Raw genomic sequence first — 14104 nt, forward strand, 5'->3', positions numbered from 1 at the left:
ACCGCAGCCGTGTACCTGGCAGAGGTGGAGTCGGCCTCCACCCTCCACTCCTCTCTTCCGTAGCAACCTCTCTCCCCATGTCTCTTTTTCTCTCTGCTTTTTCACTTGTCACTGTAAGAACAACCTTCCACCTTCCTCTGTGCCAAAAACTCTCTCAAGTAATCTTCAGGGAAACAAACACACACACCTATCTATGCTGTCGGACTCCTGCTCTCACTCGAGGACCTCGCGTCTCCTTTCCTTATATGAAGTGACGGGGCCTCCATGTTGATCTAACTCTGAGTAGACGGGGGTCTGACTGGAGGTTCTCTCTACTGGAGTGAAATGAAACATCTCTTCTGCACAAGAGTTGATCTGAGGAGAAGAAAAGAGAGAAGAGAAGAGGAATCAACCAGTCTCCAACCACCACGCCACCATTACGGGTGACCATAGATTTGCATTTTTCAAGTGCCACCCTCAGGCGGTAAGAGCGGCCTATCACTGACTTCACCTCATAGACAGAGCTCCTGTGATTGGCTACTCTGCCTCCAGCTGGACAGCAGATCTGAGATTTCTGATTTCCTGATTGTACACTGGAACCGTCACTCAACAGGCGTGGTGTTAATGGGAAGGGGGACGGGTTGCGAGCAGAGGGAAGGGAGTCGAGGGGGATTGCCTGAAGCTTTCCTTCCTCAGACTCCTCTTCCTCTTCCGCCACCTCCTCCTCGGTGACACCAGCTGCGTCTGCCAGTGCCTTTATGTTGGGATCCACAGGGCCTGAGTTGCTGCTGCTGCTACTGTGGCTGTGGCTGTGGCCGACCTTTAACTCCGTGACCCTTAACCCCAGAGCACAGGGCTGGGGCGACTCCTCTAGCGATGGAGAGGCTGCAGCACGTTGGCGTGCCCAGCCTTAAGTCAGCTTCTGTCATGTATTCCCTCTGTGCTATGTCAGAAGAGACAGTCTCATGGCTGAATGTGACCAATCCCACCCCACCCACACCAATTAGTTACCGCAACCCTCAAACCCCCAACTCCACCCTTTCCCACCAGTCTGCAGTCCTCTCCCACTATTCCTTCCTTTTCTCTGTCTCTCTCTTTCTCTCTCTCTCTCTGTTTCTCTCTCTCTTATTTCCTTCCTTTTCTTTGACATGTGAAGATTAATAAGTGCCCCACGTTCACTTACACAAGTGAAGAAACTGTTTTTGCCACCTTGCCTCTCTCGCTCTCTCTCTCTAGCTGTCTCTCTCTCTCTGTGTCCTAACTCCATCCTCGCTCTCCTCCCTTCCCTTCCAAATGTCCTGACGGCTGACAGGAGATGAACTGACTGTCCATTAAAGAAACATTGGCCTATGGGAGCTCCCGTTCCCTTTTCTCTTTCTTTCTTTCTTCATCCGCTCTCGTTCTCTTTCTCTTGGATGTCAAAGCCCCCCCCCCCTCTCTCTCTCTTCCTTTCTATCTCTTTTGGATGGGGAAGGCTTTCCCCCTCTCTCTCTGTCTCTTTCACTCTTTGTTGAATCGTAAAGCCCCCCCCCCCCCCTCCCCAATCTCTCTCTCTCTCTCTCTCTCTCTCTCTCTATCTCGCTCTCTCTCTCTCTCTCTCTCTCTCTCTGTCTCTCTGAGTCTGTAGCAATAGCTACCGGGAGCATGATGCCTGGCTGAAACCAGGCAGTGCTAAGGGACCTACTGGGACCTACCTACTGTTGCCTCTGGCAGGGCTCATTCTCGTCGGTGTCTCTCATCTCTGACGTGATTACCAGGAGTTATGCAATCACCTTGCGTGTGTATGTGTGTGTGTGTGTGTGTGTGGTTATATATAACATCAATTATACCTATCTGTTTTACAAGGTGGGCTGAGTTGGGCCTTAATTCAGAATAGAGTTGTGTTTCTTTCTTTTGGTTGTTGCGAGCTGCTCAGCTGTGTCTGTCCTGTAATAAATCAAAGGGCACCATACTCAATCAATCAATTATCTGACTCACCCTATCAATCCATAAGCGTTCTGGTCACTGGCAAGGCAAGCTCAGTGGTGTGTCTTTCCCATTGAGATGCATTCAAATTCCGGACATTAGCCGACCTCTTACACGATCATTTGATTTCAAATGTCATGAAACCCTGTGCCTGTGCCACAGTCTGGAGACTAGAGAGAAGCGATGTGTGCTCACTTATAAACACTGCTAATGAGAGGAACGCGCATGAGGACGTTTCACCAGAGTGGGTCGCAGAAAGTGACAGGCTCCTGTTCTCCCTGTTCAATGACTCCCACATCCAAGCAGTGGTCAGACAAATAGAAGACAAGAAAGACAAGAAAGACCAGAAAGAATGTGAAAGAAAAAAAGGGTTTGGTGTTTGCTGCCTTTCTGCGTGAAGGTGTAAAGGGGCAGTATGTAGATTTTGTTTTGGAAACAAAACAATTGATAAATAGATGAAACGGAAAGGTACCTAACCGCTAAACACCTTACGCACTGTCCCTACGTGATGTGAATTTGTGGTAGTGGGACCTAGTGTATGTATGTCAGCTTAACGTAGCACCCATAGAGTGGTCACTTACCTGATGGCTTGGTTGCACTCCTTGCGATTCTGTAGCTCCAGACGCAAACTATCGTCAGTTTTTTGGGGTTCAGATTCAGGTTGTTTGTTTGGTTGGGGGTTTAAATCCAAACTGAAGGCCACACAAAAAAAATGCCGTGACAGGTGTGCTTTAACCATTTAGCCACAGGTAGTGACATCACTAAAGCCCCAATGACAGACCTTACTTTCCCCACCATGTGACCTATCTTATCCTTACAATTGTCTCGATTTTTTTACAACAAAAACTACATACTGGACCTTTAAATACAGTGAATTGTCAATAGAATGTAAATGTGTCCTCCTCCATGTTGAGTATCACAAACTAAGCTGTGTTATATGTAATGTCAGCTTTCAGTCTTGAGTTTTCAGTGTCTTTTGTTTTGTGTGTTTTTGCGCATATGAGGCCATGTCAGTTTTACAATTTTTTGTCAATGTTTTGAATTTATTACACAGTGCATTCCTAAGGTGCTCAGCCCCTTTCCAGTTTTCCACATTTTGTTACTTTTCAGACTTCATTTTCTCATCTACACACAATACTCCACAATGACAATGCAAAAACAGGTTTCTGGAATGTTAAAATACCTAATAAAAGACGGTAAAAAAAAAAACATTTACATAAATATTCAGGCACTTCAATAAATACTTGGATAAAGCAGCTTTGACAGCAATGACTGCCTCAAGTGTTCTTGAGAATTATCCCACAAGCTTGGCGCACCTTTCTTTCGGACGTTTCTCCCACTTTTCTTGGCAGAATAATTCAATCTCAACCAGGTTGGATGGGGAGCATAGGAGCAAAGCCATTTTCCGGTCTCTCCAGAGATGGCTGGGCCACTCCAGGACTTTCCTGAAGGGCTTTCTTGACTGTATGCTTTAGGTTGTCGTCTTGTTGAAATGTAAATCTTCACCCAGGCGGTAGATCCTGAGATCTCTGGAAAAGGTTTCTACTCTGGATTGCTCTATATTTCCCTTACCCTCTATCCTGACTATTCTCCCAGTCACTTTTCATTAGAAAAACTGTAAGGAAGTTATTAATGATGCGATGCTCAGTGCCTGGTTTCCTCCACATATGTCGTTGGGAATTGGGGCCAATAGTTCAATCCTCGTTTCATCAGACCACATGATTTTGTTTCTCATGGTCTGACAGTCGTTCGGGTGCTTTTTGGCTGTCATGTGCCTTTATTGAGGAATGACTTCCAGGCATGTTCAATACCACATAATTGTTCTTGTATCCTTCCCCAGATCTGTGTCTTGACACAATTCTGTCTCACGGGTCTACGGACAGTTCTCTCGACCTCATGGCTTGGTATTCACTGTGACATACACCATGATTCATTTAGGCACAGGTCCAATCAAGTTGTAGAAGCATCTCAAGGAGAATTTAAAGAAGTAGCATGCAACAGACCTCAATTGCAGGTGTCATAACTGAGGGTCTGAATACTCATGTAAATGGGATATAAAGCAAGAAAAACACTTCAGAAACCTTTTTTTGCTTAGGCAGTGTGGAGCACTGTGTGTAGATTGATGAGAAGAAAATAAAATTGAATCAATTTTAAGATGAATCTGAAACTTGAAAGGGGCTGAAACACTGAAGCTCTGTGTGTACTTCCGACCCTTTTCCTGCCGTTAAATCATTGGCAGAAGGACTTGTGTGTTTCCTCCCAAAGGGTGTGACAGCTTTCTGAAGATCCGCTGCTAACTCCTGCAGAGATGATCCCTCCCCAATAAATTCACTAGTAAGGGCGAACTATGAGTGACCCAGCCAGCTCCTGAGGAAAACCAACAAGAGCTTTGAATAGAATGTCACACACACACACACACACACACACACACACACACACACACACACACACACACACACACACACACACACACACACACACACACACACAAAATCAGCCTGTGCTTGAAAGCTGAGGGATGTTGACATGTGATTGTTTTTCGTGAGGTTGCTACTGAGTGGGGGTGCTTGCATGTTCCTGCCTAGTGGTGTTGTGTTTTATTGCTGATAATCAGCTGATCGAGTGGCGACTGATCATGGGGAGACGTGTGACCAACAACCAATTTAGTTGAGTGTTTTACAGCCCTATTAGTGAAATAAATAGTTAGAGAAGACCTTTTAAAGTGCCATCACAATGTAGTTCTAACAAATGTCCTCTATTGAGAGCTGTGCAGAGAGAAGCACAATCTGAGATCTCCTGTAATGAATGTTATCGTTATCGTCACTTTCAAGACCCACTGGTGCTCAATTAGGCCTAGATCTACCAAATATTTGCACCATGCTTGTCAAGGAGTGAGGAATAACCATTTATGTCCCTTTGTCGGTCTTAAGTCTTACACCTGTTGTTCCTACAGAAAAAATAGCGCAATGAGATTTTCCAGAAGCTAATGGGGCTTAAGAAAGAGGCTCTGTACTTGCATGCAAATCCTTCCCACAAGTGTTAACAAATCTACCTTAAAGCTAATCTAAAGGTATCTTAAAGCCTCTAAATGCCATCAGATTACAGTATTTAATAATCGGCAGATTAGGCCTGTGGAGGCCTCACTTTCAGCTGAAACAATAGATACCATTTAATTTTTTTCGTTTAGATTATAATCCAAGCAAAGTCAGATACATAAAAAAAAAAAAAAGAATTTGTTCCCAAATAGAGTGTCAGTTTAAATGCATTCAAGAGTTATAACAGGAGGCTCAGGCCTCTATAATTTGTTAAACCTTGCCAGGGTCATTCTAGTCAATATCTTTGACTAGAATGATCATGTCCATTTTTATTGAATGATCCAGTTCATCATTATTGTCCCATGTAAAGCAACAAGAAAACAGCGTTTGTAACATCACCCTTGAGTTTAAAACCATCAGGAAATACACCACTTTTCATAGGTGCTAAATCAATGAAAATCTTGATCTTAGACTTAGAAAACTTCACAGAGTGCTTATAAATGATGTGACCTTTGGGCTGTCCTCACTCAGTCTCTCAGCACAAATCTGTGGTATTGTGTTGATTGTATAATACTGCGGAGGGTCAAAGTGGATGGGATCTTGACTGACTGGTTCAATCCAAGCCAAGCTTCACTATGATAGGTTACTGAGCCCTATGACACACAGAAACACAACTCCCAACCCCCTGTCCCCCCATCCCATGACCAGCATACCCCAATGGCCTTTTTGGAGCTCTGAACTGTAATCAGCAAAGCACCTTGGTGCTAGATGTGAACTGAACAGATGATGAGAGTCCTATTTATCGCTTTTGTTTGTTTGTGTGTGTTTATGATTGTTTATGTCAATGTTCACGTTCCCGCTGCTGTTGTCTATGGAAGACGGTATTAGATCTGAACCCAACTCAGTCCAGTTGGATTGATGACTATCTATCAGCCTACCTGTTCGGCGCATTTATCATTGCAATTCCCCACATAACTTCCTCTTCAGGTGTGACAATACTTGACAATGTTGAGCTTGTGTGACTGGAGTCAGGCGTAACAGCGTTCTGGGTTTCAAGGTGTGTTTGTGTCATGTTAAGCCTTTTGGGTTTTGAGTGTGGAGTTTGTGATGTGAGATGGAAAATAACAATGTTCTACTGGAAGCACTTACCCATCCCAAGGTTCTCCATAGACATGCCAAGATTATCATGATTTTTCTGTCTGTCTGTTTATTAGTTTTTTTAATATTCAAATATGTCATAACATTCCATTTATGTTAAAAAAATATGTACAGATATATGAAATTAAAAGAGCAAAATCTTTTGAAGCACAATTTTGAATCTTTACAATATATGTGTCTGTGTGTGTTTCTTTTAGCAATTTTAAAATAACTATTTTGTCACAGAACACTGTTGTCACTGCAGAAACAGGTATTTCACTGGTAAAAAGTACAGGCTTCTTGCGATGACCATAAGACATTCAGAAAGACATGAAGCTATAAAAATGTGCAAAACAATGACGCAAACATAATTGCAATACATCACTGACGGCAGTTTTTGACTCAGTTACACAATGAGAACAGAATACATTTTAAATCACTCTTGTGCACGATGATACATGCATGTGTTTTTTACTGTGAGTACAATTATACCAGCGTAACGCTACATACATTTACAAAAGGTTTTTCCCAGTGGGAGCTGATACTGTGCGGTGAGATGTGGTCAGCGGTTGGATCTGGTTCTCTGCCAGGTCCATGAATTGAGTGTTCTGTTGTGCTCAGTGGAAGCGTAGTCTCGGTTCAGCCACAAAGTGCTTCTCTTCCTCTTCAGAGACAAGGTTTCCCTTCAGGCTGCAGGCGTTTGACAGGAAACATGCCACAGTTAATATCTCATTCACTTTTGGTTACACGCTGACAGAAAGGAGAAATATACAGCAGGAAGTTGTGTGACCTTCCTCAGCACTTGATGTTGACTATGATGTGTTTTAGAATAAAAAAGCATCCATCATTAAACCTGGGATCAAATCCACAACAATCTAGTTAGTATAAAGGTCACTTGTCTATTTCATTGGGACAATCCTGCTTTTGTATACAGCACTCAAATGTAACTCCTTTATGACAACAACAAATACAAGAAAAGACCTGTGACAGACAGTGAGTGTAAAAGCATATGGACACAGTATAAAATCTCCACGACAATGTCTGACATCTGAACGTACTTTTCAAAAATTTTGAGATTCATCCAGAATGGTGCTTTTACAAGCCTTTTAATTTCAATGTGTTAGCTTCTGTGACTTAAATTTCTCATGACAATGTTAGTTATGGAATGAATTAGACTCCATAGTTGTTTTACTTGAGAAAATTATATTTAGTGGTGACTGCCACAGACTGTGACTGTGTGACCATGTGATGCACCCATTCCCTAGAATGTTTTCTGCATTTAAGTCATGTGAATGTCACACATGAACTTCCACGTCACATATGGAATACCATAAGGACAACCTATGTCTAAAAATGTGGCGTAACCTGACTGATGTGCTTTTGGTTGTCAGTGAAATGTCAGTTAGATACTCACTTGATCTCCTTTAGTGTTGTGTTATGGGACAGGCCCTCTGACAGTAGTTTGGCTCCATGCACAGAGAACTGATTGTCAATCATCCTTTACAATTAAAAATACCATACATTTAGTCAAATGTTCTTTTTGCATGTCTTCTCATCAAGAAAGGGAAAGTTTTACAAACCACTTTACTTATGTACTTTCTGTTTCAAGAAGTCTGACTGGTTTTAAATGATTGTTATTATGACTAGAATGTACAGTTTCAGCACATAAATCTAGCCAGTCCAAAAGTACGGTATGAAATAGAGCAGTACAGTACACTATACTAGGACAACATTAATAAAGGTATTTGATCAGTCAATGCTAAATGCTAGTAAGTATTAAAATGCCTGGGAGAGGGGTTTGATTGTGGCATTTGATAAGCATGACAGTTGATATTCAAATTCAGAATCCTGCCTTAAGAACCAAAAGATGGCCTTTAGTAGGGATCTGTGACCTGTCTTACATGACTTGAGTGAGTCCACTGTTGATTTTGATGGCCTCCGAAAGGTCAGACGCTGCTTCGTCTGAAATTTTGTTCCCAATCAGCCTAAAAGTCAGAGAAACTGTGCTTATGAGTTTGTTCTTGTCTTTACAGTTCCATACTCACAAGAACTACCTGACCACCACAGGTAATATCCCTGTGGTAAGTACTGATGTAAGAAGAGACTAAGGAAAATCCAGTGTAAAAGATACTGTTCAGTGTAACATAAAAGAAAGTACATCTTCATAGTGGGACTACAGTTAAGGCCTCAACTATTAGAGACATGTTAAATGGGCTCAACTATTAAAGACATGTTAAATGTCTCCAGACCTACCAACTGCACATGGAGACTCACAGGTAAAAAAAGACATTTTTAGTCATATTCAGGGATATTAAAAAAATAACCAACACAAAATGTATTTACAAAAGAAATGCCCTACCAGAAAATGTGAAGGCTTGAGTTCTCTCTCAGCGCTCTAGCTATGTGCCTTCCTCCCTGTGAAGTGATCCCGTTAGCGGAGAGGCTGAGTGGGGAACAAGCAACAAAGAACAGCAATCAGCCTCATCTAACCATGCGTCGGCTTTATGGTTTTAGCTGAATTCTCTGCATTTGTCTGTGGTCATGCACAAGTTTGCCCTTATCTTTCTCATGTTTGAGGTTAAATATTGCCCCAAAGGAATACCCTAGTAACCAACTGCTCACTGAATAAACTAAACTGTTATCTGACTGCCACAGCCACTATGAAGTTTTTGTGCAACTACTCTGGATTGTTTATTCATGATCAATATAATGGCATTAAAAATGTCTCTGTCAGTTCAACATCTAAGACGAGTCATATAGGCATGAAGGGAAGTTCCCTGAATCTCAGAGGAGCTCAGAGACATTTGAGAACAATGTGAGAGCTTGTAGTCTGTCCCCCGGGGGAGGGAAGATTACTCACCTAAGATTAGTCAGGCTTGTGTGATTCCTCAACGCCTCAGCAAAGGCCTCCGCTCCTTCATCCCCAATGGTATTACCCCACATACTGAAAACCAGCACACACAAAAACATGTACAAACAACGTATAATCACCTCCTACCCTCTTTATTTGTGCATGAATGGACACGCTTTTGAACAGGCATTAATTGCATAATTACAATAATGTGAGTAAAAAGGAAATCAAGTGAGTGTCTTACTGACATTAAACTGACAGACAAAAGCCCATCGGTCAGGTTCAGCGACATTTTGTGACACACGTCACGTTGTCTCATTCATTCCATAAGTTGCTCACATTATTGTGCCAACACATTATCTTATGAATTATTCAAATAAGATATTGCAGTGTGCTGTAGTTAATTTTGCACTTCTATTGGCTGTTCATTATGATTTCAGTTAATTCATGTGTGATGACCATACCAATACAGAACAGCTAAAACATAATAGCTCATCCCTGGATTCCCGGAAATTCCCAGTGGTTTCCTTATTCAGCCATCGTTCAGCAGGACTAAAAAATGATTTACAAGAGTGCATTACCCTACATCAAAGATAGACTTGCTCTTCTTGATACCAGCGGCCAGATACTTTCCACCAATGCTGGTAATTCTGTTGAGGCCGAGTCTTTGTGAGGACATTAAAATAAGTTAGTGATATCAACCTTGCATGTATGTTTCATGTGAAGTACTGAAAGGTATAACAAAAAGAATGATCAAATCAATGAAAACACAGCCAATTAAGACTAATCCTGTGCATTATCAGGAACTACAATAACGTAGTCAACAAAATAATCTAAAATAATAAGTAATATCATTAATATATAAGTAATAAAAAGTTAGTTAAGTATAAATTACTTGACTGTAATAAGCCGAGGACACTCCTCAATGATCTGGGCAACCAGTTTGGCACCTACATCAGTGATGTGGTTTTTGTACAAACTGTTCATGTAGAAAGGAAAACAGAAACAATCACGGTCAAGGTTGATGTGGGTCATGAGATCTTTATTGCATTAAAAAATAAATAAATGTAAATGCTACATTGACAGTCTCTCACCCCAGAACTCTGACTATTTTGTACCGGATCAGCTCCTCAGCAAGAACCTCAATGCTGCTGTCTGTGATCTGATTGACACACAGCCTACAAGGGAAAGAAAAATAAATAAATGTCGGTTCTTAAATAACTACCGGTACTAGGTTATGTGCAGCTGAATAATTGAAGTAATGAAAACAAACAGTCTTCAACACAAATGCCATCAAAACATGCAAACATGCTACACCATTTAGCATTAAAAGCCCATTAGACTTTTTCCTCACCTCACCACTGTCATTTTACTGAAGGTTGGTCTGAGCTGCTTCACTCCATAGTCACAGATGTTGTTGTTGTCCATGTCCACTCCAAGGCACTTACGATGATGATGCAGCACAAAGTTTATAGCGCTGCAGTCGGCTGAGTATATGTTACAGAAGGCCAGCTTGAGATAGTCTGCCGATATCCCCTTGGCAGTAAGCCGAGCCACGTCCTCGCTGTTTGTCTCGAAGATACACCGCACCATCCACAGGAAGTTGGACATGGCGTGAACCTTAATTCCCTCTGTCTCCGACTTGAAGCGGGGGAGGCTGCGGAGATGCAACTTCACACTGTTGGACAGGTAGGACTTGAGCACGTCTCGCTTCTTCTTCAGGCAGAGCGGAGGGACCAGGTGCTCAATCAGAGCCATGTTTTGTTTTGACAGAAGGCCACACAGGAACAGGTTGATGAACTGCAGATGTTCATTGTTCTGAAAGGGATCCTTGTCTCTTGGACGTGGCTTGCCTAAACAGGATGCACAGGGGAAGCGGTGGCTCCTCCTGTACTCACACTGGGCGAAAAACTTCAAGACCTCAGTGGGCTCAGAGTCCTTATCCAGCACCAAAGAAAAGGCTGCCAGGAAGGAATGCAGGGTAACGTGGAGAAACTCAAAGGTCGCCGGGCCTCCACAGGCATCATAATGGCTCACCGGCCTGAGGTACCCAACCTGTAAGTCATCCTCCTCCAGCCCGCAAGACGTCACATCCTCCTGCCGGAACACGAATCTGTTCTCCTCTATGCCCAGGAGGGCTAGACGGGCAAAGGCTGCCAACATTCTGCTGCCCGTCCTGAAAGTGTCAGCAGTGCACCTGGTGCTCCTCTTCAACAGTCCTGGGGGTGAGGAGCGACTGAGGAACACCTCAGAGAGAAGGAGGAAGACGCTGGTGAGGGTGACACAGGAGTCTGGCAGCTCAAAGTCATTATACATCGACTGGAGGTGCTTGAAGCTCTTGAAGATGATCCAGCAGAAGAGGGGAATTGAGCAGAGGCCACCGAGATGGGGACTAGCATCCAGCTGCAAAGAGACCAGAGCCAAATGCTCTTTGTTCGGGAAGTGCAGAGCAGTGTATCTCTGCAGGTGATCTGGAGAGAATCCTTTGAGGATTACCTTCTTCCTGATAACCCTGCTTTGAACCTCTGTGCCAGTGCGGGCCGTCAGCACCTTCAGGGAGCCTTTCAGCAGTTTGCCACACAACAGGTTCATAAGAACCAATAGCGGATGAGTTCTTTCCTCTGGTGAGACCACCTCGGGTACGTTTGATAGGTCGAAGTCACTGTGGATCTCGTCATAGCCGTCAAAGGTGAATATGATGGTCTCTGGGAATCTCAGGATGAAACTGAAAACCTCGTTATCTGGGTCCATGTCCGGATAGCAATTGTGCTTGAAAATTAGATCCTTAAGAGAGATCTCATCTGTCTCCTTGAAGGCGCTGAACATCCGGCATCGGAACTTGAAGAAAAACTTTGCCCGGGTGTTCAGCTCCCTCTTGGACCACAGGTTCTGGAGCTTCTGCAACAGAATGGACTTGCCCACACCAGCATCTCCTGTGATAAAGATGGTCTCTGCGTCCTTATTGAACACGCCGTTATCCCCTAGAAGGTCAACCAGGCTCTCCAGATATCCCTGGCTTTCATTGCGGTCATTGAGAATCTCCATCTGGGTGTCTGTGTAGAGCTCTTCCAGCCGGGTTTCCTCTCGTTGCGAGTACGAGGTGATGAAGCACGTGTCACGGCCCAGGTCATGCCTTAGCTTTTCACTGTACTTGCTAACTGAAATAATACACACCTGTTAATGCAGTGTATGTTTTCAGGCTGAGAGAGGTTCAAGAAATTCACACAGGTCAATAGTGTTCATGATGTTTACATAATACTGGAACCCCCTTAACTTACTTGGGTCTGTATTAATCACTGGTATTTGTTGAAGAAATTCTGTGGGTTTGTAGTCGATGTCCTTGAACCAAGGTCTGAGGTCAATGTACGCATCATAGGCTTCGTGGAGAATATGGATGAAATATGCACAGGCCTCCTCCCCTTTGCTCTGTACCAATTCCAGAATTTCACGCACCTGTACATCGTAGATATCATGTTAGCCTGCTTTCCTAAGTGCCATTGTACAGTCAGATCAGATAATGATGAATTATTTTACTGTATGTTTATTTACTTTCAAGCTTATTTACTTTTTCCATTTAGCCAAATAACAGTGAATACTGTTTTTGGTCATAGTTGTGGGCTGGGTAAATCATAAATTCCGTGTGAGGCAAAATAACAAGACTTTCACCCAGCTCACACCTGATATACCTACCTGCAGAGGCGGATCTTCCATTAGGCAAACCTAGGCAAGTGCCTAGGGCCCCAACCAAACCCCCCCAGCCATTACTTATGTAAAGTTAAAAAAAAAAAAAAAACACATTTCTAGTAGAAAAAAATTACAAAAATATCAACATAACGCCGGCCGAACTAATGCCTAAATAATAATTTTCCAGCACACATGCTCCCCTCCATTGTGCATTGGACTAGTCCAGAATATGATCACGTAGTAACGCACGCAGCGCGAAATAACGTTACTTCAAACCAAAGCAGAGGGATCCCTAGAAAGGTTGTCCCTGTTGCAAAGCAATAAACCTCCAGAACAATAGGTAGTTTGCTTGGCAGATAGAAAACAGTTTCCCTAACAGAAAGTCTGAAGCTTGAAGTTATTTTCAAACCTTTACTTGGGTAGCACTGTAAAACTGAGCAGACATGCAGAATACATTTTAGTAATCTCATCTCGTAACATTCGTTTCACATAGCATTGCGTGTTTAAACTGTGATAGAAAATACGTTAGCTTAATACTAACGTATAGGGGAAATTACAGAGACTGCGCGAGGTATTAGCATCAATTCATTCACGTTAATGTTTTTGTACATGAGCCTGACATTTGCTCGGTAGATAGATAACAGGTTCTGTAACAGATACACTGCCGAAATTAACGGCACGAACGACTGGAAAAATGTATCAGCCTTCCTAAAAGAACACGAGAAGTCTGCTGATCACCTCGCAAATATGGCTGTTTGGCGAACGCTTCAGCAACGGCTCCAAACAGGTAAAGCCATAGATCATGTAAATCAAGAGCTGTTTGTGAACCACTGCTTTGCCTGTCTCTCACTCACACACACAGCCACTGTTATTCCTGTCCACACACAAAATCTTTTCATTGGTCCTGTCTAAATGTAAATGGTGGTTTTCATAGACTCATATCCATTTTGTATTTCAGTTCTATTAAGTGCAAGATCATTTTGTATCTCTGGCAGAGAATGGAAATTCTAATCTCTCTCTCTGTCTCTCTCTCTCTCTCGTTTGATCTGAGTAATAAACATGTAATTTTGGCAAAGGCTGGATAAATCTGAAACTGATTTTACTGTGGAGAGTTGAGGGGCAGTGCACTATGGGTTTATTGCGATTCTAAGAGTATTGGGATGGTTATTTGTTTTGTGTACGTGTTTCAAAAATGAGGGCCCCATGTCTATATTTTGCCTAGGGCCCCAAAATGGCTAGATCCGCCCCTGCCTACCTGGTTTGTTTTAGTGGTGGAGCGCTGTATGATTTCAACATCCTCATTGCACACGAACCCGCTGGACAGGAGGTTGTCCAGGATACACTGGGTGTTTTTCACCTGTTCGACGAGCACCTCGCGGTGTGAAATCAGAATTTTCAGAGCAGATGGTCCCATGGGCGTGCGCGCCTCGTCGGAGCCCAGCCCTATCATCAT

The 14104-nt window shown here is 43.0% G+C and overlaps 1 protein-coding gene across 1 annotated transcript; it reads right to left on the reverse strand.

The window, feature by feature from the left end:
• Nucleotides 1-5319: 5319 nt before the first annotated feature.
• Nucleotides 5320-14104, reverse strand: nod1 (nucleotide-binding oligomerization domain containing 1; the record flags this gene model as incomplete). Its single annotated transcript, XM_080858470.1, has 11 exons — nt 5320-6806; nt 7531-7614; nt 8018-8101; nt 8476-8559; nt 8977-9060; nt 9549-9632; nt 9863-9946; nt 10062-10145; nt 10322-12125; nt 12246-12420; nt 13907-14104. 11 exons carry the CDS (start codon nt 14102-14104, stop codon nt 6734-6736), a joined length of 2838 nt encoding a protein of 945 aa, XP_080714596.1. The 3' UTR covers nt 5320-6733.

The sequence above is a fragment of the Sprattus sprattus genome (genome assembly GCF_963457725.1).
Source record: "Sprattus sprattus genome assembly, chromosome: 19".
Classification (NCBI taxonomy): Eukaryota; Metazoa; Chordata; class Actinopteri; order Clupeiformes; family Clupeidae; genus Sprattus; species Sprattus sprattus.